General features: G+C 39.5%; 1 protein-coding gene across 2 annotated transcripts in view; it reads left to right on the top strand.

Moving 5' to 3' along the window:
- Positions 1–18,284, top strand: part of GRID2 (glutamate ionotropic receptor delta type subunit 2) — a 731,038-nt gene that overhangs the window by 644,225 nt on the left and 68,529 nt on the right. For both annotated transcript variants that reach the window (XR_005828679.1, XM_040599440.1), the window contains exon 14: positions 14,239–14,405. Coding sequence is in view for 1 of the 2 variants with exons in the window: in XM_040599440.1 (XP_040455374.1) it covers positions 14,239–14,405 (167 nt within the window). In the remaining variant the exon portion in view is untranslated. The remainder of the gene's footprint in view (positions 1–14,238; positions 14,406–18,284) is intronic.

The raw sequence follows: 18,284 nt of genomic DNA, 5'->3' as shown, positions 1-18,284 counted from the left end.
ATTCCCCACTCCCCTTGGGCAGGCAGGTGTTCAGCCATCCCCAGGAAGGCCGGGCTCCGTCACGTGTAATGGTGACTTGGGAAGACAAAATGCCATCGCTCCAAACATCTCCCCCTTCCTTCTTCTTCCCTCAGCTTTATATGCTGAACATTATGTCATATGGTATGGAATACCCCTTTGGTCACTTGGGGTCAGCTGTCCTGGCTGTGTCCCCTCCCAACTTTTTGTGCCCCCCGAGCCTGCTCGCTGGTGGGGCGGGTGAGAGGCAGAAAAGGCCTTGGCTCTGTGTAAGCCCTGCTCAGCGTCATCCCTGAACTATCAACACTGTTTCCAGCACAAATCCAAAACATAGGCCCATACTAGCTACTACGAAAAAAATTAACTCTATCTCAGCCCAAACCAGCACAAATACCTTCCTAGGAAGAATTCTCAACCTGTGAGTAAACAAATCTAGAACATGCCACCTTCCCATTAGTGAATCTTGTCCCTAACTGGGATACAAATTCCCAGGAAACCTCAGAATTTCTCATCATCTTTCACTAAGTGCTGGCTGCAGTTCCTGAGTATTCCTTGGTATGAGAGATGAATGGCCAGGGCATCTTTCTTGTGATTGATCCAAGGTACTGCAACATATCTTGGTCCAAAACAGTCTGAATTTGTGGCCTCTGGGAGACACTGGAAAAAAATGTGTCCCCAAAGCATGGAGAAATGGTGTGGGCTAGCTTCCTACACCACAGGTGGTCAGAAGATAACAAATCCAAATTTGAAAACTTATAAAATTTTGTTTCGCACATTGCAGGAGTTCTGGGCATGGTTGTGGTTTATGTGACACTCCAAGTATGCACTGGGGAAGCTGCTGGACTGGGCCTCTCAGTGGGCACTGGTACTCTTTCACCTCATTTATGAGTCTTCATGGAGCACTGGTATCAGAAAGGACACCAGTCTGCTCATCCCTTACAGAGAAGAGGCACACATCTACTGCTTGCTTAAAAGAAGAATTTGATGTGAAAACATTAGGTGCTTATAAGCAGCAGTATCTTCAGAATCAAAATTTTGGCCTCAATTGCTAACATTTTGCTCAAGTCTTGTCTTTACACACAAGTTGTTACATGAATCCCTCTTGGGGTCCCTAATGTTGCAATTCACAGCATAGTCTGGAGACAACACACAATAATGTAGGTACAGAATGGGCAGGGGTAAACAGCAAAGGCGGGAACAATTTCTCACAAAAGGAAAATATAGGCATCAGTTAATGAATGTTTGCAAAATGCTTTCACTCCCTCAGATGATGCTATTATTAAATTGAACAGCTCTGCTTATGCTATAGCTGCGCTGAAAGCTAAATGAAGGAGATGGTTTTCTTTAAACAGTATCTTATTCTTGATTAGCTTGATCGTTATATCATTTTAGATTTAACAAAGTGAGCAGCAGATGGAACACAACAAAGAGAGAACAACAAAAAATGAAACAAAATATGAGATCAAGGAAATGAATCAAAATAGACAAACCCAAAAGTAAATCAAAAGAGCTCATACCGAAATTAAGGCTAAAATAATGACGTATAACATATGTTTGGGAATGACAACAGTTGTGGAAAATACGCAGGGAATTATTTTGGGTTTCCATAGATGCCAATAATGGTCTTGATTTAGAGAATTGTACATCCGAATACATGCTTTCATGCTGTGGTGTTGAGAGTCTCCCCACATTATCAGGCATGATAGCAGTTTTGCAAAACTAAAATAAAGTTCAGTAGAGTGGAAACATCAGCCAAGCATGTAACTCAAGACCACATAAATACTATCTGATGGATTTTACTACCCCTTTTGCCATACCTCCCCACTCCCAAACTAATGTCCTGATTTTCAAAATCTTGAATTGCCCAGTTCAACCTCTCATCAACGGGCTTTTCCACCTATTCCTCGACATTCCTAGAACATCACATCAAAGGTTTGCCCGGTCTTTCTACAACACCCTTTCTCATATCTTCAGAGTTAACTGCTCCCTCCATCCAACATAAAAAATCATTAGCTCAGATTTGGCATCCATTGAAAAGAGTCAGTGGTAGACCCTCGGCTCTCTTTGTATTTGCATCCACCAATTTGGAAGGGGATATAATTGTTCCAGACCTCACGACCCGAGTAATATTGGGGGGGGGGGGGGGGGGGGGGGGGGAATCTCCCAGTTCCATTCCTACCTGAACAAAGACAAATTACGTCTAAATAACAGAGAAACTCACAGAAAGTTTGTTTTTAATTTCTTTCTAATAGTAGTCCTTGGCCTGGTGGAGTTTCTTTGGTCCCCATAGAGTTTTACATGGTACACTTTTTGACAGATACTGTGTCAAATCGTATTGCATCCTTTCATGATTTATATTGCACACATTCTGTATGGATTTCAGTACGTTTTAGCTATTACTGCTTTCTAAAATTTGTAAGCTGTGAGGTGTTTCTAAAACCCATGTTATATGTATATTATGCAACTGCAGTTTTGATTTAATCTTTATCATATTGTACTCAATCTGTAGATTTTTTTAATTTTTATTATGCTCTTGCCATATTTTATGCCCTTAGAGGTCTGTGTTTTATCTCTCAGTTCATTCAGCTTGAGCATTGCTAGACCTAGGTTCTGCTCTCAACGTGTGCCCGTGTAGGTACAGTCTGAGTCCGTTGAACTGACTCTTACTTATTCAGTAGCTGCCAGATGTAGGTGCCTGTACTGAGCCTTAAATTCCCATAGAACTCACATTATTGGGCTCTAAATAATTTGAAATATGACAAAAACAATAAACATAGTTAAAAAGAAGTCAAAAGAGACAAGAGAATATATTATGGTGGTTTTATCCTCTTCAGCTACAATAAAATATGCTTTTTGTAGATATGTCGTATATCAGATAAAGGGGGATATATTTTCCTGGCATTGTGTTTTTCTGCTTTCTTGTATACAGCTTGTGAAGTAAACTTTTCCTAAAATTTAACATGAGTGGTATACAAATGGCAACAAAGGCACTACATTGAACTTGATGTAGGTGTCCGTCCATCAGTAGGACTTATGCTTTTCGTTTGTGTCTGAAGGGATCATGTTTTCAGAAGAAGAACCCATGTGTGTGCAGTTTCACTGTGTATGATATTTAAATATAACTGAAGATAGAAAAGAGCTGTGTCTACATACAAAAGGCTGTGCAGCTGCATAGCTGTCTGTGTGAGCTGTGTGTACAGATGCAGACACACAGCTGTTTTTCCTGAAAACTTGGTCAGGCATATATCGCCAATTTATGAGAAGCTGTGCAGCATCCTTTGACACCTCACTGAATAAGTGAAGAAGAAAATTGTGTTCATTGGTTTCCATTTTAAAATCCATATTTAAGGAACAAGAAGAATGCCAGTACAATAGACCTGGGCAAGTAATTTTTTTTTTTTTTTTTTTTTTTTTTTTTTTTTTTTTTTTTTGCTTTGGCATCAAGTTAAGGCCTCTTGTCCACTCTTGCCACTGTGCTGGTAGCTCATGTGTTTCCAGGTGCAGTGGAATACTGAGGCTTCTTTCTAATTCTTCCAAAGCCAGGGAAAACCTGCAGTTCTTCCCTGCATTTAGCATATATGTGTCCAATGTACTGTCCTTCTTATGGCATAGTTCTGAAAAGATAAGTTATTTTTAAGGTACATTATGACATAAATGTAACTAACGATTAACCATCAGTTTAGATATTTATTCTTGTAGTCAAGGTTTTCAGTAAAATAAATAACACAACACTGAGTGAGATTACATTTCTTAACAAGGCAGTGGCGTTTTTCAAGCCATCCCCGCACAGATGCTAGGTCATACATGCTGAACATTAGATGAAGTATTAGAATGTCAAGTTGTTGATTTTACGATGTTATTGCTTGTGGTTTTAATTTTCCTTTCTTGTTGTTTGGTGCTAACTAATGAAATTATTTCATTCACTTGAGTAAGATATTTAATGATGTAAGTGATTAAGTGGGCACTTAGCTGACCATGCTGCATGTACAAATACCTGATTTGCAAGTAAACTGTGTAACTAAGAAAATCTCAACTGGTGTTACTAATTCTAGGTGAACTGCTACTTCATTCTAAGAAGGCAAATCAGCTGATTGCATTGCATCATCACAATTTAAATTGAAAAAACCCTGTACCATCATTTTTTCCATTTCTTAAATATTTTAACTCCACTTTTCTCATTAGTCATCTCAGATGCCTTGGCATTTTTATTAATGTGGTAGGACTAGAACAAGTACTTGAATTTAACCCAATTGTACTATATTTTTCAAAAGACCACCAGTGACACAGGGTATACATATCAAACTCAAATTAAGAAAATAAATTAGACTGGCTGACTAATTGCATTGTGTATTTACCAAAGAACTATTCTTCTTGTTTATGATATAATGAGATTTCACAGCATATTTTGTCTGAAAGGCTTGGGGGAAAATGTAAGGAGACATAAGTTTCCATGATTTAGCAGACTTACGGGAAATCTATAGTGAAGCAGGAAATACAATTGTTTTTGTATTAATGATTCTATTTATATGTGTTTAGATTTTTTTTTTAAGATGACTACAAGCATATATCAAGTAAACTAGAGTGAGTTGTCATTAGGGATTTATCTGATGGAATATTACAGTAATTCAAACTGTGTAAGGAAGGAGGTATTTTTATAAAACATTGTTTATCTTTAAAAGCTCTAAAATTGTCAACATGTCATCATAGGATATCTCCATATTGAACTAGTAACTTTTTGATCAAAATATGTTTTTTTCATTTTTAAATGTTAATCCATTGCAGAGAAAATAATTCAGGTTGAAATCAACTTTTGAAATAGTATCTTTTCCAGTTTGGATTTTTTTCATTTGTTTTGGTTCCAACGTTTGTGATACTTTTCCTTAATTCAAAATCTTGAAACTCCTTGTGCAGAAAGAGAACTGGTTTCTGTCCAGCTCCATGTATCACTTTCATCAGGCAAAAGATCCGTGTTTAACCTTATCTGTCTAAGTTTGCGTCAAGTGTACTACCCAGGAATTTCTGCTGATTTCTGTTTCAGGAGACAGAAGGGATTAGAAATCTTTCATGAAAGGTATCAGTCCTGAGTGGATCTTCCAGCATGATAACAAATTGACTGATTGCTTTTCAACAATTTATTTATTTTAGTTGATGTTTGGCTGCTGTTTCCCAATTCTGTCAACTGTAAACTCATTTCTGTCATCTGAGCTGTTACGTGACCAAGTCAGGATGTATTAGAAACAAATACAATGGGAGTCTGTGACTTGCACTTAATTCATTATTTACAAAGGTGTGCAAAATGGATGTTATAGCCTTGGGTAAATGGAAATGCCTGCACAGGTTGTGGCCAGAGATGAGCTAAGTTATGACCCATTAAGGCAAAGGCTGTAAGTATTTCACTCTGTAGGGATGCAAAAGCCCAACTGTCACCTGAAATTACAGTTGTAATAAACATACAAATTCTTTAATTGCATGTGAAAAGTGTCCAGATGCATAAGTTACAGTGGTTTGGGTGCTGTCTGAACTTGAAACACTTTCTGGACACCATTTGCATCTTTATTTACCTTTGCACATAAAGAACTCGGGTGCCTGCTTCTTTACCTGGGTTGTTCTGCCTGGCAGAGGCGTAGTTGCGCATTTTAAATGACTGTAACCACATTCTTTGTAATAATTGTTTTATACAAGGGATTTGACTTCCTAGTCAGCAGCTGTGAAATGCTGAGTGTTTTGGACTGCAGATATGCTATCTGCATTTTTCACCCTGGCACCCTGCTCCCCCTAGCAGCTTGCTGTGGGGCAGACAGCAGCAGAGAGGAGGTCACTTTTAAGACTACAGGGACAATACATGACAGCTTGTTACGCTGTGTCAGCTTCTTATCTGTCTGCATGGTAACCGCAAGCAGGCAGTCTCAACTGAGTAAAAACTCCTGCTGCACTCGTCTTCCTCCTCCCACAGCTCCTAATGTTTTTCATGGGTTCTAAACTGCAAAAGAAAGAGAAGACCTTCTTAGCACATAGTGTAATGTTTTCCTTTCCTATGGGTTTGAAGTATCTTCTTGTGAGAATTAAAATGCATTCGGCAGCAGGGTCTCCAAAGACCTGAGGAGCCAGCGACAAGGGGCAGTGTGGTGGCATTAGGAACCCACGTGTTAGAGGAACAACAGCTCGTAACAATGCACTGACCCTGGGATACAGGAACATTTCTTTGCGCAGCATCTGCCACGTGGTCAGAAGGGACTGACCTGCCTGCAGGAGACCTAATCAGGCTTAAAATGGTTGCGTTAGCTGGAAATAGGACAAAAATTTCACTGTGGAGTTTTGCCAGAATGCTTTGCTGGAAACTGTCCGTGATGCCAATCTGTGCAGCAGCCTGAAAGAAACAGAGACACCCTGTAGTGGCCCTTATTGAACTCTGGGGGAACAGGGATGCCAGGTATCGCTGAAGGGTAGAAACCTTAAAGGGTTGGGATAAATCCCAGTCTGGTTATTTCCTCAGCCACATGAAAGCTGTGCTTAAGGGAAAGAATCACTGCTAGAGAGGATTGATTGTTTTATGCAGGTTTTCCAGAAGAAGAAGTAGCTTTCAAGACCATCAAAATCTATATGAAAGCAAACTGATGTGGAAGCACTGAGCTTTATGATCCAAACCTGTTCCTTCATGCCCAAGATTTTGAGGTGCAGTGCAGGCTGCCAGCAGTTAGCATTTCTTGTCTCCTGCAGGGTACCAAAATGAGGGGAAACATGCTAAATTGTTGTGCAATGTAATGTCAGGGTGGGGGGAAAAAAATTTCTTTTGGAGCTTCAGGATACTGAGTCTAGATGTACAGTGCCAGGCTAGCTCCGTCCAAACCTGCGAAGGAGATGCTTATGGAAGAAAGAAGGATAAAATGGTTCAAAACAAGATAGTTCAATTCTAATGCACAAGTAGTGGAACATGCTGAATCCTATTACCACTACGAAAGTGGTCAGAGCTCCTGTACAAGGAATATTAAAAACTGAAAGTTAAGTCACTTCCTTCAAAATAAGTTTCTAAAATGAATCTCTATTGTTTCAAATGAGCTTTTACTGGAGGATTTTCCAGTAATATTGGTAGTTCTGCAAATAATTCAAATAATTTTCTTGTGGTTCAAATTCTTTTTCAGATGATGAACGGTTTTGATGAGTAGTTTTTTGACCTTTGGTGATTTTTCTATTCTTGCAGTTGGTATTCATTAAGTACTTCTTTGAATAGAGAATGCTACCCAGGAATTGCAGTTAGACTCTGCTTCTAGTCTGAAGAATGGGGACAAGAACCCTTCAGTTAGCGTGGTGCTGGACTGATTTAAAGAAGGGTGCTGCTTTTCTAAATTCACCTGCATTTATCTTCTTTGTGACATTTTAATCCACAAAATTTTACTTTTTCACCCAAATGAAGAGGATTGATCTGTGTATTTTTCCTCATTTAATCATTCTTTTATTGGAGATTAGCTATCACAAAAATACAAATATATCAGAAAGGGGGAGACGCTTCAGTGACATTTCATTTAAATTTGACTCATTGTTGAGACCACCACTTGGCTATGACAGATCTAAGTTTTTGAGGAACCTGAAGTGTTTTCATATCATTTTTGTATATGGCCTTCACTGGTGATACCCTTAAAAGAGTGTCCATTGCTATTTCCAACACTTAGCTGTCATAAAATAAATGAGAAGCTAGCATAAAAAAAAAAATATTGGTTCCTTACCTTTCAAAGGTCTGCTTTGCTGAGTTATTTTTGTCTGTTGTTTTTTTCTCATATTTCTCTTCCATCTGAAATTAATGTTAGCTGTAAGAAACCTGTGGTTCAGCTGCATGTCAGCAATCAGTGTGATCTGCTGCCTTATAAAAGCTGTGCTGTGATTACCTGGAGAAGCAGCTGGCTCTGCTCTCCCAACCACCTTTGATCAGCCTCCACTCTGGTTTGCTCTGCTTGTTACTTTCTTTCTTGTAAGTTACAAGATGCATTTAATTGCAATAGCAAAATGTGAATGCAGCGAGCACTGGAAAAATTCTAACTTGAAGCTGCCCTCTCATTACAAAGTTCTCGTACCTGAATAATTCCTCTAATACTGGATGAATTATTCACAGTCTGCCCAGGGTAACAAGTGAATGTGTGATCATGAGGCTTTTTCTCAAGAAGTTGGTGGCAGGTTGCATATGAGGAATTAATGCTTTTCCTGATGAAGTTTTATCTGGAGCAAATGGACATGCCATTGAAGATGATATGACAATGTAATGAAATAGAGACTTCACACTGAAGAGGAGGTGAGGCTGGCATTTCTAACCTCTCCTTTCGTCCCCTAAGCTCCTCGATGTTTCTTTTCCTGCTGATGTTCTCTGCTGGGCAGTAGCTCAATAACACTTTTAGAAATGATTCTGCAATTTTCTGTTTGAATAAGTACGAAGAATAAGTTTCAATGTTTGTCAGAGTGTGCCCCCTAAATTTAAACAGCTTTCTACAGACCCTGCAAAATGACATTGTAAAGGGGGGTGGTGGGGTGGTGGTGGTTGTTGTTGTCAGTAGTAGTAGTAGTATTTAATTAGCTGCATGTCTTGATGACTGAATAGAGTTCTATGTATATAGGAATTTTTATTCTGTGCTCTAACACCAACATGGGAGTCCAACTCCTGTGCAAAGAACACTGCAAAGAGCTGTTGGTCAAATTTGTATTCTGCATCCCCAACTGCATGACTGTATTTCATTCTTAGGTTATGCAAATCAGCCACATGTGCAAGCCTGCAAGGGAGTGTGGGGCAAGAAGCTTCAAAATTGTACTTTGGAAGTACAGAAAGTTCGGTTTCAAGAGAACTGTAAATTAGGTTTTATTCAACAACGATGAAATGTGAGATTTTATTTCACTGGGATCCATATAGAAGTTAGCCACAATTGTGCTCTTTGTGAACAAAACCAAGACTTGAAACCTTTGTCCCTGGAGGAAAACAAATTAGGAAATGAAAATTTCTCTCAAGGTAGATTTGACTTCTGCTTAAGTCCAATAAACAGTAATTTCATTGGCTTCTTGCAAGAGCATTATGGAGATCAATGTGTCTCCATTCCCTTCTGCTGAAGAAAACCCAGCATTGTAAATGCCATCAAGCTGTTTGGCAATATCTGACAACTCGAAAATCTAGATTTAAGCTTCCACCACAAATTTTATCTTTGCCTTTTCCCATTTCAGAGTACAATATCCACGTTATGTCTATTGGCTCTCACTCAGATATTTGCAAATGTTTGTTCAGTTTTGTTCCCTCTTCTTCATTCCTCATGTAACAGCAGCCTTGACGAGGCAGTTTTGTGGAATGGAGTACAGCCCTCTGCAGGCTGCAGCTAATGCATTCTTGCTGAATATGCAAAGATTATGTCAAAAAATTCATTTCTGAAATGTATTTGTAAATGCCAAAGTCTCACATCCACGCTGATAAGCACGTGGCAAGCAGCATCAGATGGTGTTTTCCCTCTGTGTAGTCAGTGCAGTGCAGTGGTCCTTATTGGAGAACATGACCCTGAAAGTGCTGTGTGGAGCAGTGCCCTTGATTGGGTTTAGGTCCGAGCTGGAGTCACTGCTGCTGTGCTGTGGAATTCTGTTTCTGTTCATGTGTTCTTGGCTAAAATACAGCTGACAACTTCATAGGCAGGGAAAGGTGTACAGCACTCGGAGGGAAAGGATGGTGCCTGACTCATAATGGAAATCAGTAGAAAAAGCATCACCACTGCGCCACTGGGCTGTAGGCACAGTGTATTCAGAAAATGTACTTCATCACCATTATCTAACTTTCAGATTTTTTTCCAGGAAATTAATATCATCTTAATCAGTTGAAACTTAATATTTCCCTGGCCTTAAAAGTTGTATTGTTTTTAGAACAGGTAACGTATTTTATGTATGATGAAATATTTATAAGAGGTCTGCAGGAAAAATAACTGCCAGTTCTGTTTAAAGTGCAGATTATTGTGTACGTTTTTCCTTTCATGAGGATTCTTTGTATTTCTTTTTAAAAGGAATTTAATTTACCGAAAATATATTGTCCAAGAATTCAAGTATGAAAATTTGCAGTACTTTGTTGTTTACTTACAATTACTTTTTTCTGAAATTTATAATTTTCTAGACTAGAAACGTGGGTTTAGCATGCTAGAATTGTACACACATACATTATTCAGCCTACTCTGCTTGAACAGGTTAGCTGTAAGAAGAAATACTATCCACTTGATGGCATGAAGTATGTGCATATGCAACAGCGAAATAGCTTTAAATTCTTTCCTCATATGAGTCGACTGGTTTTAGACAAATTTTAACTAATATCTACAGGCAGGGCTTCAACAAATAAAAATCTTGTAAATATGCAGTGATAGAAAATAGAAATGTAACAGACTTATAGAAACAGTTTTACCACCTATGTGCTGATGGGCCCTATTCTGTGTAATAACTCTTTTTACAGTAACTCCTTTGGAATTGCTCACAAAACTCTGAAGTCAAGTCACAAATTTCTGTCTGGTACCATACCTCCCAGCTTCACTTCAGGACCAGTGTAGTGCATGAGTTCAAAATACCCTGATGAACAACTAATAGGTTCAATTTTGCCTGTAATTCCACCCACCACCACTACCACCACCACCACCACCACCCCCAGTAATACTCATAAGATACTCCATAAATCTTTTTAGCTTCTGCCTTGCTGACAGGCAGGATGCCCCGGGGCAGGAGACTGAAGTGTCAGTTCTCCGTGCCCTGGCAGACTGGAAAGCTGGGGTTGCTGCTGAATGATAATACACTGCCCTCCTGCAAAGCACTTCCCTGGTGATCCTGGGCTGTGCAGTCGTGTGTGAACAGCATTCAGATTTGCCACCATCCCGAGATGTTATCATCGCACTACAAAATGCCAATATAACGTTGTGGAAATACACATTCAGGGATGCGATCTTATGCAAGTATTGGGTTTATATATGTTACAAAGAACTGTTTCTTTTTCCAAGGAGATTTTGCTCATAACTGACTGACTGTAAGCTCCTTAACTTTCTCATAATGCAGAGCTGGAATTTTTGCTGTTGGTTTTGAGGCCCAAAGTGGAAGTCTTCAGCATAGCTATTGGAAAGCTACAAAATGTGTGTTTCTCATAGTAAGAGGGACAAAGAGAGAAGGATATATGTTTTTAATTGAAATTTTGTTCTGAAATTCCCTTCTCCTTTCCAACAGAGCATCATCCTCCCTTTTCATAGTATAGCTACCCCTTATTTGTAGGTGCAAATCTGTAAAATATCAGCAGTGTTCCGGATATGTTATACTTTAGCAAAATTTTATTCTTAGAACTTCATGCTAAAACCAGTCTTATGATGTGTGAAAGATCCATGGGCAGACAATTTAGGCTCTGAATCTCATAAGAGGCGTGTGCTTCAAGGGGAATCATATGCCTCCTGGTCTGCCAGAAAACTGATTTTCTCTTAGAGAAACAGGTGTTTTTCTTGTATATAAAAATTAAGAATTGGAGACAGTTCAAAAGTGGTGTCACTGCTAATGAGGACTGAACTGATGGATTTGCAAGGAAAGATTAAAGAAAGCTATATCCAGTACATATACTAGTAACAGAAAGGTTCATTGAGAATGGAAAGGTGTCAGCCCCAAAGTGAGAGTATTTAGAACTGCAAAAGGAGAAATAACTAGGAATGACAGAAGAAAGTTCTTCTTTTAAAAAAAAAAAAAAAAAGTAGTAAAAATAAATACATTGAATAGCAGTTAAAACTGTTTGACTGAGGAGTAGTTTCATAAAGAGAGTGATCGCAAACGCTACAGTTCCAACTTAGCTTTGTGCCATGGATTTGAATTCCCTAGATTTGTAAATGGATAGGGGGAAAATGCTAAAAAGGATGTATTTTATTGCATGCAATCTTCTTGAAGGTAGGTGGATGGATGATCCCTTCTGGATCTTCCATCTCTCCTGCCCTGTGCACTTATCTATGTGCACAGGATGCTCACTGTGATCTTATCTATGAAACACAGTATCTTTGTGGGAACCTGAACTGTGATATTACCAGGTCTGCTTTAAGGATCTTATATATACCGCTTCATCACAGATATTATTGACAGTAGGTGCTCTATCCACTTTTATATATTCTCACTGTGAGTTGTTTTACCAGGAGGCAGCCAAATCAAGAGTACATTTCCTGACCAGCTGAGCAGCTGGTAAGTCTCTTTACAAGCACTTAAGTGAATTCAATGCACTAGGACGTTAAAAGGCTGGGTTAGGACTAAAGTGGGTGTCAAAATAGAACCCTCTGCTCACCATCACCTCAAAGGTTATCTCCCCACATGTAAAATAATTCAGCTTTTGAACACCACTTTTCCTTAATTCCTTTGTTTGGAAAGTCCACCTGATCCTTTTCAGGATTCATTTCTCCCCTTCTGATCTGCTTTTGTCTTCTATTTCTCTCCCTTACTGTCTGCACATCATGATTCTTTCTCAGGCTGAGTCATAAGCCTTTTAAATGCTCCCAGGAAGGGTTTTTTTCCTCAATCATGCTATCTATTTCTTAGCCAAGTGGTGCCTGTAGGAAGATCAGAATAACCCAAGCTAGGAAGAGCTCTGTGAGTTGCAGTGCCTGTAAGACAAACAAAGGAGTTGTATTGTTTGTTAACATGGCCATTTAGATAGACTTAAACCTCCACTGGGAGGCAAAAAAATTGCATTTTTTACTATTTTCAGAGCCTGACCCAGTCCTGCATTTGTGTGTGTATGTGTGTGTGTGTCTTTTGAAAAGAATTTTCTTTATCCTGCCAATCATGTATAGTCCACAGATAATATGGTTCCCTTTCTGATCCAAAACCTGCACAAATCCTCCCCGTACCGTGCCTATGAATGCAAATAGGAAATATTCCTTTTCCAGACCGGCAGTGAAAAGGAATGTGTCCCAAATGCAATTGTTCCTTCTGCACTACATCTTGTGAGCAAGCAGCCGGTGTGGCTTGCTTCAGTAACTTTGATATGTAAACAGTTTTCAAAAACATAATCTACATTGTCAAAGCCTAATCTAAATGATGCACTGACATCACTTATTTTGACATGCTGACTTGGTTTTGAATTCTCTCTGGATTGCCTGGCCCCAGATGGCCTTTTTGCGTTTTGTTTACTTTTCACTTCGCTGTCACATATTTATTCCCATTAGATATACAAAGTCAATGGGTTCAGCCTAGTTTTGCAGCTTAGTTGACTAATATGGCATAGGGAAAGCGCAGACTGAAGCTAAGCAGAAGGTCAGGAAAATGCAATGTGATTTTTCAGGTATGACATAGAGACCAACAAAACAGAAAACTGGTAAAAGATCTGGTAGAGCAGCTAGAGATTCTTATTTTTTTCAGAAAAACATGATTTGACTGGAAAGTAGAAATTCACTGAAACAGAGAAGGATTAGTTTAGACTGAATTTCTGTTTTTAAAAGCTTGCTTCTGAACAAATGCTGAAATTTTGTATACATCCCAGATATTCAAATGAAAAGAAAAATCCGGATTTGTTTCACATGTGAATGAATAATAAAATGTTACTCTAATAGCTTTTCAATGTAATTGGTTGTTTTGGATTTATCTTAGTCAAATAGTTCAAATGGCTTACACGATCTTGCTATATGAAAGTCTTTGAAGGTACGTGAAAGCCCTTTATACTGGAAAAATAATCCCAAAAAGTTTGCATGAACTTGCTCATAATTGTGCACAGAGCCCAAAGGAAAAATAGGTGTTCATGACGCCTATGGCAGCCTGGATCATGACTGAAACATGGACTGTCTTAACAGTGGTCTTCCATCTGGGTAGCCATGCCTACCCTCCCACACTTCTCCCAGTGTGAACACCTACCTTCCCTCTAACTGGCTGGTTTTATGGCTCAAGCAAAAAGCTTAGTGGGAAGTTTGGGGTGGAATTTAGCATTGCTGGAGGGAGCCTGATGTTTCCCTTGTTCCCTAGAAAGGAAAGGTTTCCTGCATGTTGCTGTTTCGCTGACAACATGTTGTTTTCAGATCACATTTCTTTCCTTTCTGCTGAGGCGCTCAGGCAAAGCACTGCACGGCACCAGCCACGGTGCGCTTTTTGTGCTGGCAGCTGCTGGGCACCCATACTTCACTTTTTTTGAAGAACAGACTGCTGAAACCGCCACATTTTTAGGAGCATCAACTTCCTTTCGGACTTGACAGTCAGTAGTTTGAGCTCTTCCTCTGTTTACTGCAGGTGAAATACGGGAACTACGCCTTTGTATGGGATGCAGCAGTACTGGACTATGTGGCCATCAACGACGCAGACTGCTCTTTTTACACCGTTGGGAACACTGTTGCAGACAGAGGCTATGGGATCGCACTGCAGCACGGCAGCCCCTACCGAGACGTTTTCTCACAAAGGTAAGGGTTTGGAGAAGGAGGAACAGGTCCCAAGGGAAAGTTTCTCTCGGTTCTGGATCCTTCTTTTAATTTAATTTTCTGCAAAGGGAAAACATCTTGGGCTTGCAAACCACTTCATTTCTTACGTGGGGATTCATTTCCTTGAAGACGTAGGATTATTCACTTTTTAGAAACTGCATTAAGAATACTTTGGTTTGCTCTTATTTTAATTGTTCCTGTTTCTTTTGGAAGCATTAATGAGAGAGGCTGAACTTCCTTAGCAGGAAAATGAGGAAAAAGTTGATTCATTTGCTATATAGAGGGACAGCATAACCCAACCCTTCCTGTCACAGAACACTTTTCTTAAAGAGAAAAAAGTAAGCTTGGGCACTGATGGGAAAACTGAAGGTGATGAACAAGAACATTTGATGTTTCAGTGAAAAGACCATTATTAGTACCAAAAAGCTTAGATGCTTATCCCAGTACTGATCCATCTCTTGGGCTACAAAAGTGAGATGTCTAGAGATGCTTCTGATACTGCATTTCTACCAGGAGCAAAAATATTAAAATAATTGTATGCACTGTGCCTTTGTAGTATTTGTGCTTCATTTAGTATTGATTCCTTGATCAGGATGTGTGTGAAAAGTAAAAACCAACAAAACATTGTAGAAGTGTAATATCTGCAGTCTGGCTTTTAGGAGAAGATGAGTGCTAAGCTCATGATCCTTTTCCATTGTGAACCTATTCTGTAAACCCAGTTTCTAATGGTTTGTGTTAGATGCATGTAACAAAACTTTACAGATGCTGTGATGCAATTTCTTTTCTGTGCTTGCCATAATGAATGTGAACCAATATGTCATACAAATATGCTTCATTCAGGCTCTTGCCTTTGCCTTCAGCCATAGAATGAGGTGGGGGGAAAGTAGTCAATCAGTAACAATAAGCAGATTCAGAGGAATCACTGTCTGCTCACACATACTGCAGGAACAAAGAAAGCCTTAATTCTTTGAATCTGTTCTGCGTTGGGAGTGATATGGCTGGATTTTGTGCTGCCACAGTAGTAATGTAATATAAAAGTTCACAGGATCAACGAAAAATTTAATTTGAATGAAACATATATATGTTTTATCTATTACAATTAGCATTATAGGCAATTATATACTGAATATTTTCATATTCCAGCCATGACCAGGATGGCTCTGCTAAAAGTCTCTGGCTCTGTAGTGTCTGGGGTCTCCATGCAAAACAGAGGAGTAAAATTTCTTCCTGTAATCTTTCTAAGGAATGCTTCCAGCTGTTGCAGATCTCAGGTGCTAGTCAAGGTGTTGTCATCCTATTCAGACCATTGCCCATGTAAGCTTGAGTACAAAAATTTGAAGACACAGGGGAGTTTCATAGGCTGTGTCTTTACTATGAAATACAGTGAACCTGCCAAACGGCATGGCATGGCTCATGCCCACAAAGTCGAGCATTTCTCATCCCCGCTGCCACTGCGCTCCAACTCAGGGTGGATGTATCCAAACTGCCCCTTAAGGACTGCTTCTGACATCATTTATATACTTGTTACAGTTCTTGATACATGGGGGAACTGGTCACGGCTGGGTCTGGTGAGCGATGATGTTCCTCGTTGTATTCAGTACTCAGCATCCGGAGAGGCTAGGTTACATCTTCTCCTGACACACTGCCTTGAGCGACTTCTGGACTGTTCAGAACAGACTTGGTCTGTTCAGGCCTGACATTTCCAAGTACAATTTTATTTCGTAACAAATTTTCAGCATTTCAGTGTATTCTTATATCTTGAAGCTGTAGGAAAGCAGAAAGAAGCATTAAAAATTTCCACATATATAGCTCTTTTTACCTAAGGATCTTTGAATCAGTATTTAAATATTAGCATTTCTCAGTGGAAAGTAAATGCCATTTCTATTTAATGCATAGGGAATCCATAGCATAAGGAGACTTAAATGAATTCCCAAGGTCAGATGTTTTCCCTTGGTAGAAACAGGAATCATAGGCACTCAGAATTCTTCCTTTTCCATTTCCTACTATAGTTATCAGAGGGGATGAAAAAAGGGATTATTTGTGAGATACTGGGCCACAGGAGGGTCTGGATGGATACGCAAAACTTGGCACTGATGAGAAAGTTACTCATTACATTATCAAGAGTAATGGTTGAACAGAGAAACTGGAATTTGCTTGGAGTGATGCTACCTACTGATATATATTATGAAAATGTGTGTGCTGCCCCTTAAATTTTCGTTTCTGTTTTATGAAAGCATATTATATTGCACTTGTAATTATGTCCATAAATATAAATTTACAGTTTGAAGCTGTGAAACACCATATAAGAAACAAACACATGAAAGATGCTTACAAGGTAGCTTACAAGGTTTTGTTCTAAAAACCCTTCAGTACTGTTCCATATGATTACTTCCATGTGGTTTTCACAAATCATTCTTACATTTCTTCCTAATGAAAAGGCTGAACAACCTTCAGCTGCTGCAGCCTGTATGCTAAATAGAGAGGGAAATAGATTCCACTGTATAGGATTAGCAAATGTTCACATGAATATTTCACATTCTTTAATGCAGTGGGGAACTAGTTTGAAATATATTGGCATTTCTTGATCTTTCCCAAAATAAATATATTTATGTGGAAATACAGGGCTTCTCTTTTATGAAATTTCATATAAACCCATAAGCTGCACAGTGTTAAATCCCTAGGGTGCAGCTGTAAAAGGTCTGGCAAGCCTACAGCAGATTTTGGTCTCAGTGCAGGAAGCACAGGCACGAGTTTAAGGCTTTTCATTACCTTTTCTGAACATTCAGGCGATTCCCAGAGAAACAGGAACAGAGATAGAGAGGCGTAAACACCCACCCCTTCTGCCCAGTGCTAAGGGGCATGAGTTGCAGTCAAGATAACACTGTGGTAACGTTTAGGCATTTGGGATTTCTGCTCTGTTGCTTTTCAGGGGATTAACACATGCAAAATACTGTGGCCTTTGGGGACTGCAATGATACTCACCTGCTCTGTTAAGTATTCCAGTCTCTACAGGAGTTTACCCATCAGTTAGGCTACGTAAGAAAGGTATTAAACCTGTGATCAGTTTGAAATGCTGACTGAGGTGCCATCAAAACACACCCAAGGCCTTGCAAAAATTAAGTTCCCTGATGTAATTTCCTCCCATAAGTGATCATGGTGTTGTGCCCCTTTATACCACAGGCAGTTTGTGAGGTGCTAAAAAGAAGCCTGAAACAACCGCGAACACTGTAAGAACCAAAGCCATGGTGATGGGCCTAGTGGCCATGTACCTGTGTTTGGGATGTGGGAGCACAGCTGATGACCACCTGGTTACCTAGTACCCACCACACTGACGAAGCACACAAGCTGCAGTGCCCTGAGCGTGCTGCAGAGCTGGTGCTGACAGCTGCCCTGCTCCCAGTCTCAAACCACTGCTACCAGCTAGCACCTGGGGATTTGCATGGGATTACAGTCCTACCAGAACAGAATGAGCCTCCAGTTTACCAAGGAACTAGAAGGTGAAAATACTTATATTAGGTTACAGCTAAATTAACAGAAAAGGCTCAATATATACTCGATTTTAAATTATTGCAATGAAGCAAGTTTCAAAAGGGAATGTGCTGCCATTGAGGTACACTTGCTCGCATGGGTTCACATTGTGTTTATAGTTTTACAAGTGTAAGGTGATGCCTATACTCTTTAGAGAGAAGAGTGAGTGCTCCCACATATTTGAACTGATGAAATTTAAGATCAGAATTATTCTTACAAATGCAAGTTCAGGTATAGTGAGATATTAGTGGAGAGTGCGGCAAAGGGCACATCATTTAGAAACTCCATGTACATTTGCTGGGCTTTTAGAAAGTTAACTCCAGACACAACACA

Source organism: Falco naumanni, chromosome 1 (assembly GCF_017639655.2).
Source record: "Falco naumanni isolate bFalNau1 chromosome 1, bFalNau1.pat, whole genome shotgun sequence".
Classification (NCBI taxonomy): domain Eukaryota; kingdom Metazoa; phylum Chordata; class Aves; order Falconiformes; family Falconidae; genus Falco; species Falco naumanni.
Note: the sequence above shows the minus strand (reverse complement) of the source record. Positions and strands in the feature narration are given on the sequence as shown.